The 23,560-nt window shown below is 44.5% G+C and overlaps 1 protein-coding gene across 1 annotated transcript in view; it reads left to right on the forward strand.

The window, feature by feature from the left end:
• Nucleotides 1–19,913, forward strand: part of PRKCH (protein kinase C eta) — a 244,505-nt gene extending 224,592 nt beyond the window's left edge. Inside the window, exons 13-14 of the mRNA XM_006161771.3 lie at nucleotides 17,103–17,246; nucleotides 19,222–19,913. Coding sequence (XP_006161833.1) covers nucleotides 17,103–17,246; nucleotides 19,222–19,368 — 291 coding nt within the window. The 3' untranslated portion in view covers nucleotides 19,369–19,913. The remainder of the gene's footprint in view (nucleotides 1–17,102; nucleotides 17,247–19,221) is intronic.
• The last annotated feature ends 3,647 nt before the right edge of the window (nucleotides 19,914–23,560 follow it).

A 23,560-nucleotide genomic window follows, 5' to 3' on the forward strand; every position in this document is an offset into this window, starting at 1 on the left:
CAGAGCCTCCCTTGGCTTGGCTGTGCTAAGTGCTGGGAATGCAAGGGTAAGAGACATGGCCTTCTTATGTTGCTCGTGGTCTAGTGGGAATGAGAACATGTAAACGAATACTTAGCATAACACCAAGGAGAAATGATCTTTTGAGAACTTCCTCTTTCTAGGGGCAAGGACATAGGCAAGGTTACTTAAGGACATGACTGAGAAGTGGCATTTAACTGGGTGGTAGGGAACAGATAAGGGCTCAGTAGACAAAGGGTAGAAAGTATTTTGGACAGAAGAAATAACTGTGCAAAGCCTCCGAGGCAGAAAATAGCATGAGTGTCCAGAGAACTGCAGTTCTAGTTCTGTGCTGGCCAGGTGTCAGGTGCAGGATGGGGAGCTGTGAAGGATGATTGAGGGCTTGTGAACCTTGATGGATCAGGGAGACATTCAAAACATGGTTATCTACTTTGCAGTTGATGACGTGGTTCTAGAACTCAGGATAGCGATTTGGAGAATATCCCTGTGACCTGTGGGAGGAGATGTTGACTGTGGGGAGAAAATGAAGAGTATACAAGGTTGGATGGGTCCTGGGCGTATCAGAAGAGAATTCAGTGAGGAAGCTAGGAAGCAATGACTTCAGGTTTTAAGCAAACACCTAAACCTGCAACATAGCTACTAGTTTTACTACCAGTCAAATGGGCCAGGGTTTACTCAGTGTAGTTTACCCAGAAACTGATGCCTGCAGCCACTTTTGAGGAGTGATGGCTACATTGGGGACAGATGACTCTAGGCCAGATAACCTAAGAGAGGGGAATGAACCTGTTAGGTAAAGCGAGACATTTTTAAGGATCCTGAACAAGATTTCACTTGGTTGTGTAATATCAGATGTATTCTCTTTACCAACAGAGACTCAAAAACTTTCTCTAGAATTTTATGATCATCTATGATCAGGCATTCTGGAAGCTTGGTGACTTCAAATGTCCTTACTATTGAATGGTTGAGTCCGTCAGATAATGTCTTACATAGTTCTATAGACAGTAGGAATGACGTAAGTGCTAAGTGTTCAACTACAATCACTTGCCTTTGCCCTTAATTTCCTAGAGCTTGGTGATTATTGGGAGTATAATCGTAGAATTGCAGAGCTGGAAATCTTTAAAAATATTTCGTCTGATTCTGTCACTTATAGACAGGGAAAAGAAGGCCTGGAGGAGTGCAGGGATTTCACACCTTAGGTTTAGAAGGACACTAGCCTGGAAGTCTCGAGACCTCATGCTACATCTGCTACTGTCTTTGCTTCCATAAAGCAGTGGCAATAACACCTACAGTGCCCACTTCAAATGAAGGCAGTATGCGTGAAAGCATTTTCAAAGTGGACTGCATGATATAAGAGTAAGCAATTAGTATTGTTAGGTTATGAATAGTAATTTCACAACACACTTAGAGGTATCATTATCCTCATCCTCTTTTTGAACTATTTAGCAACATCATCAAGATTATTAAGTGCCTAATTATACATGAGGCTATGCTAGAGCTTTATTCCTAAGATACATGTTTATTTGTTTTTCTAGGAATTCGCAATCTAAACCAAAGATACCCAGGTGGGGTGTCAATAGCCAAATAATTATTGATTCCCTTCTTCATGTAACAGGCTTATACTGAGGCATACAAGTAGAGCGCATGTAGTCTGCTTGTTCAGTTCTTATGCCAGGGGATGGGGATCCAATGAGGCACAAGGCAGATGTGATCCCCTGTTGGGATATACAGGGTAGTCAGGATGGAGAGGGAGACAGAGATGTAGAAGAAGCAATTATATAATAATTGTATATAAGGGGTCCTCAAAAAGCTTGTGGAAAACTCATTATGGAAAAATTGATGGATTTCAATTTTGTTTTTGCATCAAAATAAACTTGTAAACCTAATTCTACTTTATCCATGAACAGTTTTTAAGTCCTTTCCTATTTTCCTAGTTGTAATTTGATAAGAAAAGAAAAAAATCATAGGTACTTTGGAAGTGTAACAGGTAGATTAAATGTAGTCTGGGCCATCAAAGGAGGCCATCTAGAGGAGGAGACATTTAAGCTAAGAGTAAAGACTGAAGAAAAGTTAGACTTAAAAGTATGCAATGGTTGCGTCCAGCAGGTGGCATGGTGATTAAGATGCTGGATTCCCACATGATGGGCCGTAGTTCAAGTCTCAAACCTGGTGTCTTGCTTTCTCTGTTCTTTTCTCTCTCATCAATTAAAAAATAACAATAATAAATAAAATTAAATAATTCTTTTTTTTTTAAAAAGTATGCAAAGGCCTTGAGAAAGGAGATGTCATTTGAGTAAAGCAGTGGCAGGGTGACTAGAGTATCATGAACAAAGAGGTGGGACTAGGGGGCATGTGGAAGATGAGGCTGAAGAAGGAGCTGGAGGCCGAAGGCCAGCATAGGTGTGTGGAGTACAGACTTTACTTAGAGTGCCAGGGCAAGTCTCTAATGCTGAGTGAGAAATCATTGTCTCATGTTTAAAAGACTACTCGGGTTATTGCATACAGAGTGGACTAACAGATTGCAGTGTTTGCAGAAGAAATAATTGTTGGGATTTCTTTCAAAACATTCTAGGAGTTAGAAGAAGGAACAGATGAAACAAGATTGGGCATGTGTCAGTAGCTGTCCCGGCTGAGTGATGGATACATATGGGTCCCTTTTACTCTCTTCTCTATTTGTGCATATTTGAAAATTTCCATAATGAAAAATTTAAAAACCAACATCTGAATAGATACACAAGCTCAGCACGTATGTTTATGAAGAGTTCTAGCCTGTGTACAAAAAGTGAGTGCAGTCTTCACAACTAAAAGGAAATGGTTTATAATACAAATATACAGAGAGAGCAATGATATGAGTCACTATCAGCTCTCCCAGGAAGGCTTCTATGCAAGATTGTCAGGATCCTGGTCTGGGGGTCTACATCACGGTCACCCGGATTCCTTTTATGCTACAGATAAAATTTACCAGTGGTTTTTTAGCACACTCATTTTTTTAGCATCCCTGGAGAGCTTCCATGCCTTCTCAAGAAGTGTCCTTCATGGGACCAGCAGATGGCTTAACGGCTATGTTGCTGGACTCCCATGTAGTCGACCTCATTTCGAGTCCCAGATCCAGTGGCGTAAACTCACGCCAGGCACATGTGCATGCATGCCCAAGATCCTGAGAGGAGAATGGAGAAGGGATTGCAGTGTGGCCATTCTTCCGGGGGTGGGGGAGGGGTGATTTCTCACTTTCTGTCTTTTTCTGGCAAGCACACTCGCCCTAAAGCAAAAACCTCTCCAAAAAAAAAAAAAAAAAATTGTTGTTTTTCATTTTCCTGATGGCACAGGAGTAAAAGGTCATACTTTATAGGCAGTCCCAAATGGGAAGGATCCTGGTTCAAGTCTAGACACTTGCCTGAGTACACTGGGTACATGTGTGCTCATAACCAAGAGCTGACTGAAGGCTGGGGTAGACTGGGGAGTCAGGACCCTGTTAGGGGAGCTGTCTCTCTTTCTCCTCTCTCTCTTTCACTTATGGAAGGCATAAATATTTTTAAATGTTCTTTAACCCCCAAGGCAGTTACTGAGTGTACTTCCAAAGAAGCATTTTTAACAAGTGAAAAAGAGAACAGAGAAAGAGAGTCCTCATCAGTGAGCCCCGCCCTACTCTGCTGCCTTTGTGACCTTGGGAGATCCTTTTCTGCCTGGGCGGCTGTACTTTCCCATCAGAGAGGCCAAAAGAGCAGGATCTCCAAGCTAGCCCTTCCCTCCCCTTCTCACTTCTGTCCCAGTGTGATGGGTTGTCTTTACCTGGCTTCCTGAAATTTGCTGATGATCTTTATCTATTTGTTTATTTTAAAATATAAAATGTCAGGGCTGTTCCTAGAACTGGATACTTTGCCTTCATTTTTCCTTCTAAAGGAAAAACTTCCTGGATTCCCCATTACCTTTTTAAATGGAAGATATTATTCTGTATCTGTGGAACGTGTTCAGACACTCCCTTCTGTAATACATCATAGATACAGGTGTCAGAAGCTCAGGGCTTCACCTGGCGTAATGGTGTCAGTGAGCCCCCTAAGTCTGGGTGAGGGAGGGCTTGCTTTGTCTAGCACTTCTCTGAAAGTGAGTGGTGACCAGGACAGGCTCTTGTGCCCTCTGACTCCTGATCCAGTACTGCTTCCCTATACTGGGCCTTCCCATCATCACCTTTTCCACTCCCCTCTCCGCCCCTGCCACCCCGAAGATTATGGACTTTTGAATGCTTTGCCCAAAAAGTCCGTGTAGACATGAATAAAGGACAAAGGACTTGTGAGAGCACTTCCTGGGAGCACAGAACTGTGGGTGGAGGAATACTTAGCGCACTGTCTTTAGTTCAGGGCTTCTATTTAAAAAAAAAAAAAACCCAAATCATTAACCAGTGATCTTTACAGCTAAAAATAACCTTTGTATGTACCCCCAAAAAGTACAATGGAAAGAATATTTTTTCCTCTCCTTTTGTGTTTCTCATTTTTGCTTTAAATATATTTGCTACCTACATGCTCATGCTCTGGAACCAAAGCAACTCTCCCCCACACTCAGAGTAGAGGATTAAAACTAGCAACATCCTTAAATGTTTAACACGGAAGATCTACGGAGATACACATATCTGTGTAAATAAATACAGGCTCTCTAGGTTGTGACCTCAGAGATTGTTGTTTGTTTGTTTGTTTGTTTTATTACTTGGTTTAGGAATAATTTTCTGTTTTCACCAGATCACCAGGCTGACATTTAATGATCCCAAAATGTCGACAATCATGACACAAAAGAAAAAGTTTGCTTAGGGCCCCTAGTTTTGCCATCAGCCAGCTCCTGAAAGGCCCGGCAGGTCCCCAGTGAGACCATCCAGCCTAGGAGGTGGATTGCCCTGCCTCAGAGGCTGCACCCCTTTGCTGACTCATCACCTGTGAAAAGTCACGTGGCTCAGTGCTGACTCATCTTGTCTCTGAGCTCACACAGGTGGCTGGGCTAATAAACAAGTGCTGAAAGGAATTATGTGCATTCTCCTGAGTCACCTTTGTCAGCTCTGGAGGCATTGTAAACTTGGCCCCAGAAGGAGATTATCTAGTGCTTTTGTTCCTAAGCCTTGTAGAAATGAAAGAGAGAGAGAGTTTGTTTGTTTGTTTGCTTATCTGTCATCACGCCTATCAGCCTTCATCATCCATGGAATGTCCACAGAAATCCTGCTTGCCTGTGTGCTCCAAAGAAGGAGATCACAATTCATTCTGGGATTCCCTTTTAGCTCTAAGTAGGTCCCATACCTATCACCACACAGTTGATTTGAAAAACATTGATTATTAGCTTGTTGGGAAAGACATGACATATTTTTCTATGCAAAAATGTGTCCTGACTTTCCCGACAATCCAATATTTTCCTCTCCATTTCTTTCCTCCCCTCTTGGTAGAGGTTGGGAACCTTAAAGGGGTGTCCAAAAGGTTGTCAGCTAGATGAGGCTGAGGAAGAGGAGGTTAAAAGAAAGCGGCTAGAGTGGTACAGAGGATTTAACTCCAGACCATTAGCACTGGTTTTTCAAATGCTGTTATGGGAAAAATCTGAAAGAAAGTTATTAAAACATCCTTGATGAGAAGGGTGATTAACATGCTGCCTGAGAGCCCTTTGTTAAGACTGGAGTTCCCATTTGAGGAAATGGAGCTGTTTCTCAACCTCTTAAGAAACTCCTAGTAGGGGTAACACCTTTCAGAAATGAACCATTTACTCAACACTGTCAGAAAACAGAACAACACAGATAGAGTAAGGCTAGGGTTGGCAGAAGACAGAAAACGCAGATCTTCCTAGACACTTGTTTTATATCAGATGCAATTATTAAAGTTACTGTTCTCAGTTTCCTTTCTCATCATTAGATTATAAGTTTCCTAAAAAGGGAGATGCTACAATTGTATTTGTAGCTAGCAGTGTGAAGGATTTTTTTCTTTCTGTTTTTAAGGGAGTACTAGTACCACGCGTCTCTTTAATCTCCATCTCTATCTCAGCCAGAAGGTTAAAGATGTCAGAGGTGTAGTAAAATGAGCTTGAAAACCTTATCTGTGTGGAGATTTGCTAACCAACACCTATAGGCCAGAGGCCCTTTCGGTTTTAAGTGAACAAAACTCTTAGGAAAAGTAGTATACTCTATTTTGTTTTGGTTTTCACTTTTCCTTGCCAACTATCAAAGATTAGAAATGTTTGGTTCACCCTAGTGACCAGTCAATAGCAAACTGAACCACAGTGTTGGGTGCCACATGGCTGACCACAGGTTCAGCTCCCCAGTTCAGCTTAAAAACGAGCTGGTTACAAACACACCTGCCCAAGATCCTGATGAGCTGGAGGGCTGGGAAGGGGTGATTACAACATGACAGGACACTGTTGGGGGTGCTCCTCTCTCTTCATTTCTTTCTCTCTCTCTGTATACACACACACACACACACACACATACACACACACACACACTATATACATATATATATGTATAACACAAAATAAAATAAACCTTTTTTTTTAATTAATTCACTATACACCATCACAACACACAAATGAATTTTCCATCCAAAATACACTGTGCATTGGTTCAATCTAGCACATCAACATACATGTTCTCAGCAAATAATTTTCCAATTCTTACATCTTGCATATCTTGCCCTTTGTCTTGCCATCCCTGATTCCCCATCCCCCACCCTTTGCTATGTCCCATCTTCCTCCTCCATTGTCCCTGGCATCCATGGTTGCCCTCCATGCCTTCCGCGCCCCCCCTTCATTTGTTCTGCCAATGAGCTTAATTAGTCTAAATATATCCAATAGCTAGCACAGCTGACACATACCTATACATGTACCCAAATCTGACCCTAGGCATAAACCCCAATGAGTAGAATGAACATACTATAAAGTAGTACCCAGCTGTGCCCATACAGCTCGCTGCAGTCATCAAATGTGCATTTTTAACAAAGAAGTTCGAGTTGTGTTACTACCTGCCCAAAGCCCTGCAATGGCTACCCATGTCCCATGTAGACTAGTCAGTGGTCTAAGAGGCCCTTGGTTCCTTGAATGACCACTGTTCTCTAGAATCACTCCCACCAGGCTAACCACCTATTTGTCCTCAAAAGACAAGCTCTAGTCTTAAGGCAAGAGTTGGCCTGTCTGTGAGTTCTCTCTTCTTCTATGTGCCACATAATTCCTTCTTTTCCATCGAATTTTTAAACATCTATGTTTATTTATAGTTGTAGACAGGTTCTCTGTCACAATCTTCTTGCCCCAGTCACCCTGCTGGTCTGGCTGTTCTCAGACAAGGCCTCTCCATGTTCTCTAGGCCATCCTGAAGCTCAGAAACCTGCTTCCACATCCCAGATCTCTGGGGTCGCAGGCTCAGGCTGTCACACCTGGCCCTTAGGTTTGGGACGGGAATCAGACTCAGGCCTTGCAGGCAGGCTGTCACAACCTGCAAAGCACAGTATCTTAGTGCGTCCACTGCTGCAACTGGGCCAAGGTTTTTGTCTTTCTTTTATTTTTTTTCAATACCAGATCCCACCTACCCAGTGAGTCTGAGGCTATCCTGATTATGCGGGGGGGGAGGGGTGTGCCCGCCTCCGCCTTGGCGCGGGGCCGGGGGTCGCGCAGGGCCCGGGGAGGTCCACACAGGACCCGCCTCCAGTCGCAGCCTAGGCACAGGGCCGGAGAGGCCCAATAAACCTTTTTTTTAAAAGGTCAGTAGCGTTTAATAGTTGATCATTAGTTTAGTTTGTACACAAAAGATGATGTGTATCCAGGATTGAAAAAGGGTGGGAGTACTGCCCTGGATTTCAGCTGGAGGAAATAAAGGGCATTATATAATGTGTCTCTGGAGGTGCTTCCTTGAGCACTCACTTTTCAGTGGCTGCAGCAGTGGGATAACACCCAGAAAGAGGTCGTCACTGTCGCTTGGGCATGTGAGGTAGCAGCAGGTATAGCTGCGTTTTCTTTTAACGCTGGAAGTTATCGCAGAGCAGAGAGACTCACCCCATCAGTCCAAGCTGTTCCAGACTGGCTTGCCAGGAACAAACCACATTGGCTAACAGCACCGACACTGGCACGAGGGCATGACCTTGGGCGTCTATCTGTGAGACTCGCCTCTGTCCTTTACCTATTTTTAACCAACATTGTCACATGACCGGACTGAAACTACTGAGATGACTTGAGATTCCAGGGAAGCAATAATGATTATAAAACACAGGAAAAGCAGCGTGTTGAGAGCACTGGGAAGGAAGTGAGTATATGCTCATGAAAAGGCTGCTAGATTCCAGGCACAAGTCAGGTGGGAAATGCAGCCAGCAGATCCAACCAGCATTGTTCCGGCCCCACTGCAGGGGCAAGGACACTCCAGGACATTTGGAGTACCAGGCTTCATTAGGAAGAGACAAAGTGCATGCACCGTGTAGTATGTTCCTGGAGCTAGCTCAGAATATGCTGATGTAGGTCAATATTAACCTGCTGGTTAAGGCATTGGTATTTGTCAATAGATCCACACACTCGCATGCCCACTCCTTCAATAACTGGCTTGGGGAGATCAGCTTAAGCAGGGTTTATTTCATTTCATTGTTTAGGTACAGTCATCTTTGAGTTAAATGGCAATCTAAAGAGAAAATAAGGAAACTATTATAGACTTTTGACATTGCACAGATAGTGGAGGACCTTCATCTCGCCTCCCACCTGATGCCGACCAGGTCTGTTAAGTTCAGCTTTGAACATTTCCAGTTAAACCCTCATGCTTCTGCCAGGAAAGCTCTGCTTGTCACTTAATGGCATGGGGTATTAGGAAACCTGTTTGCTTGTTTTTATTTTCCTTATGCTATCCTTGTGTATGGTTCCTTTAACTTCCACTCCCTGAACTTATTCTCCCATTTGGAGCTGCTGAATTCCTCTTCGGTCTAAGAGCCAACGTCCTGCTATCTTCTCCACATAAAGACGCTCAGCTGTTTGAAGTAAAAGCAGGGGGTCAGCCTGAAGGATCCCATGGGTTTTTCCCAAGACTCTTACTTTTCCTTCTCTTAGGGCCTGCCCTGGGTGTTCTTTTCAGCCACTTCTCCTTCCATAGAACTGGAGAAAAAAGAACTGCACACGGGCCAGTAGAGGGACACCGTAAATCCTCACCCACAGTGCTGGGTGTTCTCCAGTGAAGTCACCAGGATGCCTCCTACCCTGTCAGTCGAAGTGTTGTCCACACTGGCAGTTCTTTAATTCAGAATCCAAATGAAAAGATTGGTAGCCTCAAGAGATATTTAACATAATGGTAAAGAGCAAAGGCTTTAGTGTCAGACAGATATGAGTTTGAATCCCAGCTCCACCACTCCCAAACTGAGTGGTCTCGGACAGCTTATTGATAGATCTGCTTCTCAGTCTCTTAATCTGTAAAATGGAAATAATAATCACAAGGGCTTTAAAGAGTACATAGGATTTTTTTTTTTTTTGAGAGATTTTTTGCTATAGGGCACATGCACTTGCCAGAGAAAGTAAGACAGACAGACAGAAAGCAAGAAATCACCCCCCAACCCCAGAGGTATGGCCACACCACAGTTCCTTCTTCTCCATTCTCCTCTCAGGATTTTGGACATGCATGTACATGCACCCGGCGTGAGTTTTAAGCTGCCAGGTCTGGAACTCAAGCTGCAGTTGATTACATGGGAGTCCAGTGACATAACCATTACACCCACTGCTGGTCCCCATAGAATGAATTATAAACACTAGTGCCTAGTGCAAAACAAGAGTATATGATTCATATGTAATAGTAATGACTGTTTCTTCATAAGCTGTGATATTTACAGAAACTACCGTTGTTTTCTCTACTCCTGCAGCTGCACCCATCCCCAACCAGGCTAGGTACTTGTCAGGGTTTTCATTGCTATGGCTGTGCAGATGACGAGTTCTAGCCCTGTCTCGTGAATTTCATCCAGACACAGTTTGAACAAGCTGGAATAACTCTCCTTTTCTTGTCTCGTCCAGTATCCCATGGCAGCACCCATCTGTATAAAAACCTGTGCTTGTAAAGATTACAGTCATTTCCCCAGAGCTATTCAGAAAGCCGCCATGTATCCTTTCCACCCTGCCACACCCATCCTACCCCCAGGAGATTATTATCAGCCTCCTGTTAAATTTAAATGTCTGTTTCTATGTCTGCCTATGGAAAAGTGACTTAAAGCCTGGGTTAAGCCCAGGACCCCTCTCCTCCCGTGCTGCCCATCAGCTAAGGCACATGCCCTGCCCCACCGCTCTGTCATAGCTACCCCAAGCTGCAGGGTGCTGTTGACATGGGTCTTCCCCAGATCTGCTCCTCCCCACTACAGTAAGCTTGAAGGAGCGTGAAAGGAGAAGGTTGGTGACTGGTGTCCGTAACTGGGTCAGAGTCTGCCTGTGACGGGAGCAAAAGAGAGACACATGAGTGCAGCATGCACACCTGAGCATCATGTGTCAACCCCAGGGAGGCTGTGAGGCTCTACCCTCTCGGGGAGGGTGGCCTCCATGCTTGCCAAACACATTCTCTCTGCCCTGTGCTCTTTCTCTGCTCTCCCTTCCCAGGACTCTCTTCAGAGCCAGAAAATCCTGCCTTCCCATGTAGGAGCGTCTCCCTGGAATTTTTTTTTTTTTTTTTTTTGGAGAGGTTTTTGCTACAGGGCGTGTGCGCTCATCAGAGAGACAGAGAGAGACAGAGAGATAGAAAGCGAGAAATCACCCCCTAGGGGGGATGGCCATGCCGCAATCCATTCTCCTCCATTCTCCTCTTGGGATCTAGGGCACGCACGCACACGCGGCCACCAGGTCCAGGACTTGAACCACGGTCGACTACATGGGAGTTCAGCAACTTAGCCGTTAAGCTAACTGCTGGTCCCTCCCTGGAATATTGACAAGCATGTCCTGTGGCATGGTTTCCTTCCCTTGGCTTGCGACATTAGCTGCTAACTGCCCCTACCCTTTGTTTAAGATCTGAAATTGAATGAAAAGAGAAGGTCACTTTGTTTGCCCAACAGCCAAATCCAGCCATTAGGAAGAAAATACAGTGTTCTCTGGTTCCTGGAAGAAAATCTTATTAGACTAATTGCTCTATTTATATAACTAGTCCTCTTCCTATGAAGTCAGACAGATTTTGAAAGAGGGAAAAAATACTTTTAGCCCACTGCTTACATTTTAATGAGTTTTAAAGTACATTTGGATTCTCTCTCAAGACTCATAATTACACAGAGTTAATTTAAACTCTATCATCTGGAACATCCAACAACTGGAACCAAAGCCACCTCACATGTCGCATGGCCTGTAAGATGCGATCACTCCTGTACGCAACACTGGACCGACAGAGACGTGCTCTGTCCCCCACCTTCCCGCATTCAGGTCTCCCCTTCTGTTACTAACATGGCTACAGTTGCTCACTGAAACCTGAGTATTATTCACCTCCCTATTTTAAGATTGTCTTCTAAAAGACGTGCTGTCAGAAAATTTGTCTTCCAAGACCATTTGTGCCACTGCACTGTTGGGGCCTAGGATGGTAAAAGCAAAAACAGATATTGTTCCGTCTTTCCTGGTAGTAAAATAGAGTAACATGGAGAGCCAGCTGAGCTCCGGGGTCGAGCTGACCTCTGCTTTTAGTCTGTCGGAGGCCTTCCATTCGTGCCCCTGCCCTTAGGTGGGACAAGATAGACCTACAAGTGGCTTAACAAGATACTCACAGATACTGTCACTTCTTGAGGACCTCCTTTATGCCAGGCACTTGATTTAACTTGTCATTTACTGATCATAACCTTGTGAATACAAGAAAGCCTCCATTTTATAGTTGAGGCCCAGAGAAGTTAGGAAATTCGTCAGAGGTCACACAGGTTTCGGTGGTAGTATACCAACATGGGTGATCCAGCTGCAGAGCCTGACCAGTTAACGTCTGTGTCTTCCGTATCAGAGGAGACCTTACCTCCTTTCTCTGTCCTTCTCTGGTTTGCAGGATATTTTTATACAAGCCTGGCCTACCTTATCCCTTCCATGTGACTGTGGAGCTACCTTGAGGAGGGAACATGGCTGATTGCTTTCCCCTGGAGTCCGACCTGCCCTGTGGTCTGGAAAGAACAGTTAGTTTCTCACTGTTAGGGCTGCATATGCCTCTGGTTGCTGTAGGGTCCTTTGCTTCAACTCCACTGTCCTGAGGGCCACAAAAAGGAGGGGGTACCAAATGAATCCATGAGGTCTCGACCCTCCCTCTCCTCCTGCCCTCCAGTTTGAGACTTGCTTTTGGGTGGAATCGGGTTTTCCATTCTGGGCCCCTCATTCACTCCCTACAGCTTATAAAGTGCTTTTGTTGGCCCTAGAAAACATTCTGCTTCCTTTCGTAAGTGTGTCTAGAATCTTTTATGAAGTCACATTATTTTCCTTTTTGGCTGACTTCTCTCTTTGGACCACAGTCAGACAGAAGGTCAGTTGAGGTGAGGCAAATTTTTAAGTATGACTTTAGACATGGTCTAAAGTGATTGCTCTAAAACAGCATTGTTGTTAACTTCTTTGGCATTTGGGTCCCACTGGGAACATAAGAAAGCAGAAGTTTTCTGCAGAAGGATTATGCCGTCACCATTGACAGCCGTGAAAGGGGCTGTTTAGGGAGAGTCCTGGCCAGCCTAGGGCAGCCAGCCCCTCCTGCCTCCAATGACACTCCAGGGCCAGCGTGGCCCATGAGGATTTCAGGCTAACGGTACATGTTGCCCTAGGTCCCCATCTCGACATCTGTGGAGGGGGTAACCAGGGCAATGGGCCTCCCTCCCCAACCTCCCACTCCCTTAGCTCCACCGTCAGCCCTCCGCCCTGGAATCAGTTCCTGTTCGAGTTCTATTCCGCAGTGTTCCTCTTTTGGCTTCTTCATGAGCTGCTCCTACTGCCACCCTGGACTGATTCTCACTCTATGCCAAGGGTCAGGAGCCATGAAAGCCGGGGAGTGGAGCTGTAGGAGTGGGGGAACTTGTGACTACCTGGGGATCCTAAGCCCCCTCAAAATGGCAGCCTCTGCTCAACTCCAGGATATTTTAGGGAGAAGGAGTGCTGGCCCAGTGTTCCAGCACTTTCCCAGAGAAGGTGGAAGGCCTGACTTTTATGTGTTATGACATTTTCTTGTTTGTAAACGTTTGCCAAATAATTAAAATTATTTCAAAACCCACTCTGTTGAGCAAATAAAATGTGTCTGAGCCTTGGGGCCGGTCTCAGTTCTGTGCACTGTCTCTCACCACTATCTGGCCTGCCCTTCCAATATTGCGTGGACTCTGTCTCACCTGCATGTCAGTGTCTCTGAGAGTTAGGTCTCTAAACCTCTCCTGAGCCCCAGACCTACATACACAGTTCATCATGCCCTTGTCAGTGCCCACACCCCTCAGGTGCTAAATGGTGCTCCCCAGCCTCCCAGACCTTGCAGACTGTAAGATTGTAAGGAGTGTTTGTTGTTTTGTCTCTCTTTGTTCCCCAGTCACAAATACCACTATCGCTCTACTGCTAGCAGCTCGCTCCCTGTAGGTGATAAGCCGAGGCTGGTCCTTTGCTTCTGTTTCCATTACTCAGTGTCACTGCTCCATCAGACAGCCCAGGAGGATCCTGCTCCCTCACAGCTCCAGGCAGTTGGAGGAGTGTGTCCATTCTCCTTCCACAAGCCCTCTTGGGTTTGTTCCCAACTTTTCTTTTCCATTAACTAGCAACACTCTAGTTTCTGAACTTGTCAGGTCTTCTCAGCGATTGTCTCAGCTCATAACTGTTCCCCCCACCACCAGTCCTTACCTGTCTGTTTGGGATTTATCCATTGCACTGTGGCTAGAGTCATCTAAATCACAGGACAGCGTCGTCGCTCCCCTCTTTGTACCCTGTTGGTGAACCTACTGGCTGTCCCCAGGGTTCTTCAGCCCTCCGTGGGTGCCAGCAGAACCAGGCTGTGCCCTCTCTAGCAGCACACCAGGTACTCACGTGTATCTGCATACTTGTGGTGGCTGTGTCCTTGAGCATGACAGTCATCTCTCTTCATGCCTACACTAATCGCATTCGTCATGTTTGACTCTCACCCAGGAGGCTGTCACTTGCCTGCTTACCACGAGCCCCAGTACTGTTTGCTCTGCCCTCTTCGGAGCTCACACGGACTTGGTCTTCCTCTCTTTTCATTTCACCCAGCTGTGTACTGTAAGGTTTCCTTGCCTCTTCCCCCTTCTCTTGATTAGTTCCTTGATCAGGAAAACTGTCTCTGCCAGCTGCATATTCCCAGAAAGCCTAGTGCAGTGCATTGTGTACAGTAGATACCCTGTAAACTTTGTAAAATGAATTGCAGATTTTTTTTTTTTAAATTTGACAAGAGGAATAGAGCAAGAGAGAGCAAGCAAGCTGCCAGGTCCAGGACTCAAACCATGGTCGGCCATGTGGGAGTCCAGTACCCTTAACCATCACGCTATCTGCAGGCTCCAGTTGAAGATTTTTCTTAAAGTGGAGGATGGCTGCATCTAGAGGTCTCAAACCAAGATATTAAAAGTGAAGGCAGGGGCCAGCCTACAGCGCAACAGTTAACAGTGTGCAGAGGAAGCCAGATCCCACATGGCCAGCCAGGGTTCAAGTCCCAGCCCCAGTGGCTTGAAAAACATTGCTGGGTATGTGCACATGCCCAGGATCCTGACAAGGTGGAGAATTAGAGGAAAAAGGATTACAGCTTCTCACCAAACTGACCAGGCCCAGAAGTGGGTGCTTGTTCCCACCTTACCATGTGCACATGCCCTCTGGCATTTTAAAAAAATAAAACCGCTTGATTATTTAGAAGGTTTACCAGAACACCTGGAGAAAGTAGCAAGCTAGTGAAAGGGTTATTTTGTCTCTCCCCAATTCTAGGATGCAGTTTTGAGAAGAGGGACAGACATGGTTTGGTGTCTTGTCCTCAAGCAATGCCTTTTCCACAGTGTCCCATGGAAGCCTGGATTCCGTGCCAGGGGCAGGAAAGAATGGGCAAAGCCTCTTGGGCACCCTGGCTTAGAGAGTCCTGCACTGTTCCTCTTGCCCAGAAGAACAAGTTGTCCTCTGCTCACATCATTGGCAGGCCTGGGAGTTTCCCACAAGCCATCTGTGTCTGTTCTGCCTTTCCTGTCTCTCTTTTTGCCGCATTGTGTTTTGTTAACTAGTGCTCAGACTAGCGACTGCTCTTGCGTCAAGGATTGATCTGACTGGCTTTCCTAGGAAGAGAATCTACTCATTTCTTTTCATAAGTGTTTTTTCTTCCTGCGTTGCACAGGTTACCCAGAGCCCAAGCCATATGCAGTCGTAGCTCTTACAGAACTGAGTTCTTTGTAAGATGTGTATTTCCTGAGTTCACACTTACCACTGCAAGTGGTCACTGCTCTGATTGGAGCTGTGTAGCTTGGAGCACTTCTTTTCCTTTGGGGTCCTACTTCCATGCCAGTACTCCCTGTGGCCTTTAGTTCCTTGTCCCTAAGAGAGAGTAGAAGCCATTAAGCCCTATCAGTTGTTTTTTCTTTCTTTTTTTTTTTTATTAGCTCCTCTTTGAAGCTTTTTAAGCATTTTACAAGGCAGATCCTATTAGATTGCTTAGAACCTTTTGAAGCCTCCTCCTGCACCATCATCATTTTCATTTGAATCTATACTGAGACTTTACAGCTTTGGATACCTGGCATTGGCAGGGTGGCCACCTCCAAACACCACCTTTTCATGTCTGCACCTTCAACAAGGTGTGCTTTTGATTTGCTCTGTAAATTCAGCTCCAAAGCAATTTCTATCAAAACAGCATTACTCTTGTCTTGTGCTCACAGATCACACTTGGAAAGGGGTGCTTGGGGACTGCCGGAAGTTGTCACAAGTCTACTTATAGATAACTTGATCTAAATAAATACAAAAATAAATCTTTTATTCAAGCCAATTTTCCTTTGAAATGGGAAATTAAATTTGCTTAAGTACTTTTGAAATTGAGAACCGTACTCTGGCCATGAAAAATGAATTATCCTGTACTCATCTTGGGTCAGGAAGTGATCAGAACACTTTCTTGGCCATTTTGTGAAAGAAGATTTAGTTTTAAACATCTTGATAGGAACTCAGCACCTGACTTCCTAACTGATAGAAATTCAGAGGATTTATATGAACACATTCCATGAATGTGTGGCAGCCCTTGTTTTCTGTGTAGCAACAGATTCATAGTCATTAAGTGTATTTCAGAATGGTGGCTGGGAGGGGAGTAGCCCAAAGCAAAAGCTTTTCATTTAGAACTTTGATATCTTTGCTGCATTAAGAAAAGTGACCAGGCCAGCCCATGGCCCAGTGGTTACATGAGCTGGATCCCACCTGGCTCACCTTGTGGTTCAAGTCTCACAGCCAGTGGCTTGAAAAAGATGTTGGGCATGTGTGCATGTGTGCCCAGAATCCTGAAAGGGAGGTGCAATGGAGAAGTGATTGCTGTATGACCATTCCCGTGGGAGTGCTTTTCCATTCCCCCCTCCCTATTTCTTTTCAGTGAGTACACACTCCCTCTGGCAAATCTTAAAAAAAAAAAAAAAAAAAAAAAAAGATACCACCTTTGTTTTTTCTAGAGCCAGAATATAGAACTTTTAAGGTTTTTACCCTCATTGCTTCTTCACTCAGATCTTCAAAAATAATGAGTCTCCTTTTTCTCTCTGTGGTCTTGTCAGAGAGCGGGAATCCTAGCAAGCTGGTCAGGTCTCACAGAAAAATGGCACAGCTGTTCCTAAAAGTAGCCCCATTCATAAGAGGCTTGCTGTCCACAACTGCAATGTTGGAGAAAGGAACACTATTTTATAAAGAGCTCCTTTTCTTTAAAAAGGAAAGAAAAATACATGGTGTTTACCGAAAAGAAAACTGGAACTTTCAGCTTTCTCTCAGGGGCCATGTCTGAAATGGAAGTGGGGAAGGCCATAAATCCACACAAGCAATTGCATCTTTAAGGCATGATTCATACTGTCCAGGATGGAAAATCCAGCTAGTTAAGCAAGATCAGCCAGAAAGCCCGACAGACTCCTCTGCCAGGGCTGATGCCTGCTGTCTTGTGACATACTTGTTGTATACGAATGAATGATTGACTCTCCCCTCTTTCTCTCTCTTAGTTCATGACCAAGAACCCCACTATGCGCTTGGGCAGCCTGACTCAGGGAGGTGAGCACGCTATCTTGAGACATCCTTTTTTTAAGGAAATTGACTGGGCCCAGCTGAACCATCGCCAACTGGAGCCACCTTTCAGACCCAGAATTGTAAGTGTCAAAGACCACATGTCATATGTCACCTGTTTCACCTCCATTTGCCATGGCCCTTGTGGAATGACAGACTGAAAATTAAATCTGACACTTACAAGGCAATCTCCCCCGAGGGGAATGTTGGGCTCTTTGTATCTGTAATGTCCCTCCATGTGCCCAGGTTTATGTTCTCACAGAGTTTTCACTTCCCATCCTCCCCTAACCTAAGCTAAAATATCCTAGCGTCTAAGTGATCTCAAACTTCCCAGGTTTCCAAGAAAGGTGTGGCTAACTAAGAAAGTCATTATTCTTTCTTTCTTTTTTTTTTTTTTACAAATTATTTTATGTGTCTTCCTTCCTTCCCTCCCTTCCTTCCTTCCTTCCTTCCTTCCTTCCTTTCTTTCTTTCTTTCTTTCTTACCAGAGAGGGAGGGAGGGAGAGGGAGAGAGAGAAAGCCGCCAGGTCTGTGACCCAAACTGCAGTCAGCCATGTGGGAGTCCAGTGCCCTTAATCACCATGCCACCTGCCAGCCCTGAAAGTCATTATTCTTAACCAGTTTCCTCATGCTTCTGAATCAGGGCACCTTTCATGCCTTCTCCAAACTCCTAAGAAATTAGAGAGAGTGCAAAATGTTACTCACTTCACGGACGCTGGCTTATTGGCTTGGAGAGCCTGGGGCTGTAATAGCTACTGTGGCACGGAGCTCAGGCCGAAACAAGCCTAGCCTCCTTTCACTGTCTCTCCAAATCATGCAGCTGAGTGAGTGGCATTCCAGAGGGTAGTCCAGCTTCTGGTCTGCAAGCTAAGTTCTTGCTCATCTGTGGGTCAAGAGAGCCACAGGACTGGGACCAGCAGTTAGCATAATGGCTATGTCACTGGACTCCTACATAGTCGACCGCGGTTCGCTTTCCGGACACGGTGGCTTAAAACTCATGCCGGGCATGTGTGCGTGCGTGCCCAAGATCCCAAGAGGAGAATGGAGGAGAAGGAATTGTGGCATGGCCATCCCCCCTGGGGGGCAATTTCTCACTTTCTGTCTTTCTGTCTCTCTGTCTCTCTCTGTCTGTCTGGTGAGCACACACGCCCTATAGCAAAAACCTCTTTTTAAAAAAAGAGAGAGAGAGAAGGGGGAAGGTAGGATCATGAGTTCTAGAGTTACAGGGAGGAAAGGTGGTCCCAAAGTGGATAGAGAAGTATCATTGAATCAGGTAAGAGAAGTGAGAGGTCTAACACTAGTGGGAAGGACCTCTTCAGCATTCATTTGTAAGGGTGTAGAATATCCACAAACATTCAGCAAGCTTAACCTGCAACAGCTTGCTAGGCTGTTGGACACCAGATCCATAGAGTTAAAGTGGTTTCCTTCAGTGGGCACCTCGCTGCAGGCTCCTCTGGGATTCGGGGAAGTTTTGCTTCCAGAAGCTGAACCCTGTAGTCCTGATCACACAGCTGGCCCAGCAAGACATACTGCATCTGACTGGTGAGTAAAATGACAGGAGGTTGTGTCCTGAGCTCAGCATTTCCAAGAAGTCTTTCGAGATCGTCTCTTCACATATATAGAACTATGTACATCCAACAGGTGGGGCAAGCGTGAATGTGTTCAGCCTCTGTTGACAAACAGGAGCCTTTGCAACACTCAGTTAGGCACAAGGGCCTCACTGGGAAGTGGCACCTCAGTGCAATGGAGAGTGAGGGTGAGCAGGCCAGCTGGTTTGAGTGATCAAATTAATTCCTTAGCCTCCCAGCATAAGGCCAGCCTGCACAGCAAGATTTTCATGGGATTAGTGAATTGGTGGTTACCAAATGCCATAATAACACACAATGCAGTGGAATTGCTATAAAGCACTATTTAATCATAATGATCATAACTGTAAACAATGCTACTGAACAAGCTACAGTGCAGTTCTCTGAACTCATTGGAATGGGCTGAGTTCCACATAAGATGAGTTAGCCACAAGTGCATAAAATCTGTTTCCTTTTTTTTTTTTTTTGACAGAAATCCCGAGAAGATGTCAGTAATTTTGACCCTGACTTTATAAAGGAAGAGCCAGTTTTAACTCCAATTGATGAGGGACATCTTCCTATGATTAACCAAGATGAGTTTAGAAACTTTTCCTATGTGTCTCCAGAATTGCAACCATGAGATGAGAGAGATGGTCTGAGAACCAAAAAGGAAAAGAGATTTTCCAGGAATTTCCTTTGTGGGAATTCTCTAGCATCTGCCTTAGAACAAGAACCTTACCTTCAAGGAGCAAGAAGAGAAGCCCATGAAGGTTGGAACTTCAAGAGATCAATTATTTCAAGTCCAGAGGGAGTCACAGTACTGGAAATAGTTGATACTGAAAGGAGATTTCATGAAGTTTCCTGTTCAACCTGTGAGTTTCCGTGGCTATTGCAAGCTTGGGGCAGTAACAAGAGCCAAGAGGAGAGAAGGCATGAAGAAGAAATTAGATCCAAGAAATTCTGAGCCAAACAGGCTTTTTTACTTCAAGAGATAAGTGAAGACTTTCTATGGATGACTCTGCACACTTCTTTAAGCCAGTGAACTCCTCACACAGTCCAGGAGAAGTCTTTAAATGCTAATGAAGAACTTACAGGTCTTTTTTAAGGAAATGCATAGCTTTGCAAATAGGATGATTTTTCTCTGATGAAACAAAAAGTGGTATCTATAAAACTCACAACTTAAAGCCCAATCTTACAAAAACAGAGGCCGGGCACCAGGACAACAGCTACCACTTATTCTCTGTTCCTTGCCTTCATTTAAAAGATATTTATTGACTGTCCAGTGAGAAGGCATCACAATACCTAGTCGACAACAGATTTGTGTTCAGGAAACTTTCATTCATTCTGGATCAATGACTATCTGAATGGTATTTGCGATCTGTGAAATGCCTCTCCACATTGCAAATGTCACAGTTCTTTTTCTGCACATAACATTTTTTCTCAGTAGGGTCACCGCCATGACAGCTCAGTCAAGTGAGCTACAGGTGCTTGCCATCTGCTGACCTGTGGAATCTGATTGTGCCCATATTGCTCCAGACTCATCCGTGAAAAATTGCATGCCACTCATACCAGTGACCAGGTTGATGGCTTATATGTTAGCAGTTTATTTATGTTTTCAGAGATAAAGATGTTTGTTTGATATACACTTCAATAATTAGAAATGGATCTTGTATACAAAGTTGGACCTTTAATATGTACCCATGTATGCTGTTGGACAATTTTATCTGTCTGGAAATAAATACATTTTTTAGCAAAAGGAAAAAATTTGTCTAGAAAGATTTGTCCTCTTGCCACTAAGATAAACAGTTTCATCAAGTAAAAAGCTTTGAATGGAATGGAGAGAACTCTTAAAGAAAATTCCTGAGAGGAGAGTTTGATATAAGCTTCTATGTATTCTAGAAAAGAATAATCTCTTACTGACCAAAACTTCTGTAATAACTGCTAAGCATGGTTACAACAGACTAACCCTTGAAGTCTCAGCAGCTGGACATGACACATATTTATTTCTCATTCACATAAAGTTGAATATAGATTTAATGGCCCTTGTACACCTTAGAACTATGACATGGGAAATGTGGCATCTGAGGTTGCTGGAGAAAGGGTAGAAAGGCATGAGGCGGTGTTGCTGCTTCATGACCTCTCCTCACATTTGTTTGGGTAGTACATGGCTTCCCTCTAACTACAGATGGGATGGGAGAGTTATAGAACAGCTTTGGCTTAGCTGGCTAGTACTGGTGGTCTCTCTGCAGGTTCTTTTTCTTATCAAGGAGAAAAATTACTTTTGAATGGCTAGAGTAACTAGGATTCTCCCTGTCTCCATGAGGTATGCAGGTTATTCCATCTCTGTTTCCACTATTGACGGTGTGAACTATGGTGCATTTTATAAATGAAAAGAAAAGAGAGACTCAGAGTGGTTGGGTTAGTTGGTTTCCCAGAAATGTCAGACAGTATGGAGTGGATCCAGGTCTAGAGTATAAATCTTCAAAGTTCAATCCAACAGACTTCTATGAACGAGAAGGATTATTCTGACTTTGAGGATGTTCAACCTTTGTAACTGCTTTGTAGCTCTGGGCCTTCTGCTCCATGGAGTTGATTAGCTTCTTGGTGTGGTTTACTGGTACTTGGTAAAGAACTGGAGAATAAAGCATGCCTCCTGTGTCATTCACAAAATTCATAGTAGCCATGCGAAGGACCCAAAGTGTTCTCTTTGGTAAATTTGTGCAATCACTCAGCAGCTTCCCTCCTTACAGTCTATCCTAAGCCTGCTGCCTGGGTGCCCTGTTTAAGTCCGTTCTTTGGGAGATCATTCCAGACCTGTCAGACACATTGTCTAATAACTAATGATTTTACTATGATGGGATTCCTGGTACTTCTTCTCATCCCTCTTTTGCATGCAAGGAGAAAGAATGTACAGAATATTTACTGAAAGCTAAGAGACTCCTATGCCTTGTCAAAGTTCTGCATCACATCTTTTATCAGTTCTCCTAAACCTCCTCTCCCCTTCTGAGGGATCACAAGGCTGCCATGCCCTCACTTCCTGAGTGAGCAGCAAGCTGTTCAGTCAGCAGATAGTGAGTCTACAAGCACTGCTGAGTTCTCTGAGCTCAATGGGCAGCATGGAGGTCAAGATGAGGTCACATCATGACCTTTCACTCCCTTTCTTAGGACCATCTTGCCTCTTGGATCCATACTCTTGAGACATCCCCAATTCTTACCATCCTACTCTCCTCCCCAACCATCCTCATCCTCACACCCTTTTTGTCTCAGCTCTCTCAAGTTATCCTGCTCTGACATAACTAAATTAGACCTCTGCTTTTGACTGTCAAAAGGAAATAACCTCATAGCATTTGCTTTGAGATGTGGATCAGCCTTTGACTGCAAAAGGTGTTTTCACTTAATAACAACAACTAATATTTATCACATGTTCATTATATGTGAAGTCTCTTCTAACTACTTTGAATGTATTTATTTAATAACCCCATGAGGTGGGTACTCTTAGCTTCATTGTACAGATGGGGAAACTGAGGTACAGAGATTCAGTAAATTGTTCAAAGTCACAACTAGAGCAGTCGGGCCAGGATTGGAACCAGGCAGTTCATCCCCAGAGTCCCTACTTTTAGCCCAACTTAATGAGTTTCTTCTATTAAGGCCAGTTCTATTTTTCACACCTTTGTGGAGGATTTGGGAACCATAAACCAGGGCGTAAACTGGAGCTAGCAGGAAGCACAAGATAAACTGCCAGCTGGGCAAGACAGTGTTAGTCATCCCTCTGTAGAACCATTTATCAGCAGTGAAATTGTATGATTTGCATATCAAGGGCCTGGCAGCTAACCTTTCTTAAAGGAACTGGGGCAAGCCAGGGTGATGCAATTGGGACTTCGAACACCCTGAGGAAGAGGAAATGGTCTGGACCTCATGCAGTCCTATAACCCCATCTGAACCTCCAGGGTAACCTCTGAGCCCCAGTGGAGTTTTCTATCATTTCCTCCCTCTGCATAGAGAAGTTTCTTCTTTTCCTGCTTCAGTAACTCTTGGCCACCCACTGCTTGTGCAAGATCCTCAAGAAGGTGTGCTCCTGGAGGTCTTGGCAGCTGTGGGTTCATAGCTACACAGCTGGGGTAATCTGGTAGCAAAAAAAGAGCAAAAAATGAAAACATCCTATTTGTCTTTTATTGATCATAGTTGGGCCCACATTGCTTAGAAAATAATCCAGCCTCAGATTATGCCTTGGCCATTTTATGGAATAATATCATAAAGTTTTATATCTTCTTTAGTCTCAGGTTTATTCATCCTAGTTGCTTAATCTGGCAGTGTTGACTTAAAATGACTAGACAGCCCCCTGGGATTGTCCCTGGTGCCACATCACACTGGGCCCTACAGCTTCTCATTTTATGTCATCTGAGGATAAGACTCTAATACAACCTTAGACATTTGCAATGGAAATAAGCTCTGTGGTCATATGTTCCTCTGAGCTGAGTTGCAGGTTGGACAGATCAGGCCAGAGCACAGCTATAAACAGAGCTTTGTAGTTTCCATTTCCTCCTGTGTTGAATTAGAACCAAAGTGAGGTGCCACCCAGGCTTCAGCCTGTCCCGCCCCACCCCTTGCACTCCCTTGTTAGCTGTTCTTTCTCATCTCTTTCTTCCTTCCTCACTCTTCATGCCCCAGGGCAGTAAGTTGGATTCCTCTACTACTTGATTTTCAGAGCCAAACCCGCTCTCTGTCCAGTGTTCCAACCACCATCCATGCCATCTTGGTTTGCATATTTAGTCTATAGACTATTATTGAGAGCCCAGAAATGCAGCCACTTTCCCACGCATTCCTGACTCTTC

The sequence above is a fragment of the Tupaia chinensis genome, unplaced genomic scaffold (assembly GCF_000334495.1).
Source record: "Tupaia chinensis unplaced genomic scaffold, TupChi_1.0 Scaffold138921_1, whole genome shotgun sequence".
NCBI lineage: Eukaryota > Metazoa > Chordata > Mammalia > Scandentia > Tupaiidae > Tupaia > Tupaia belangeri.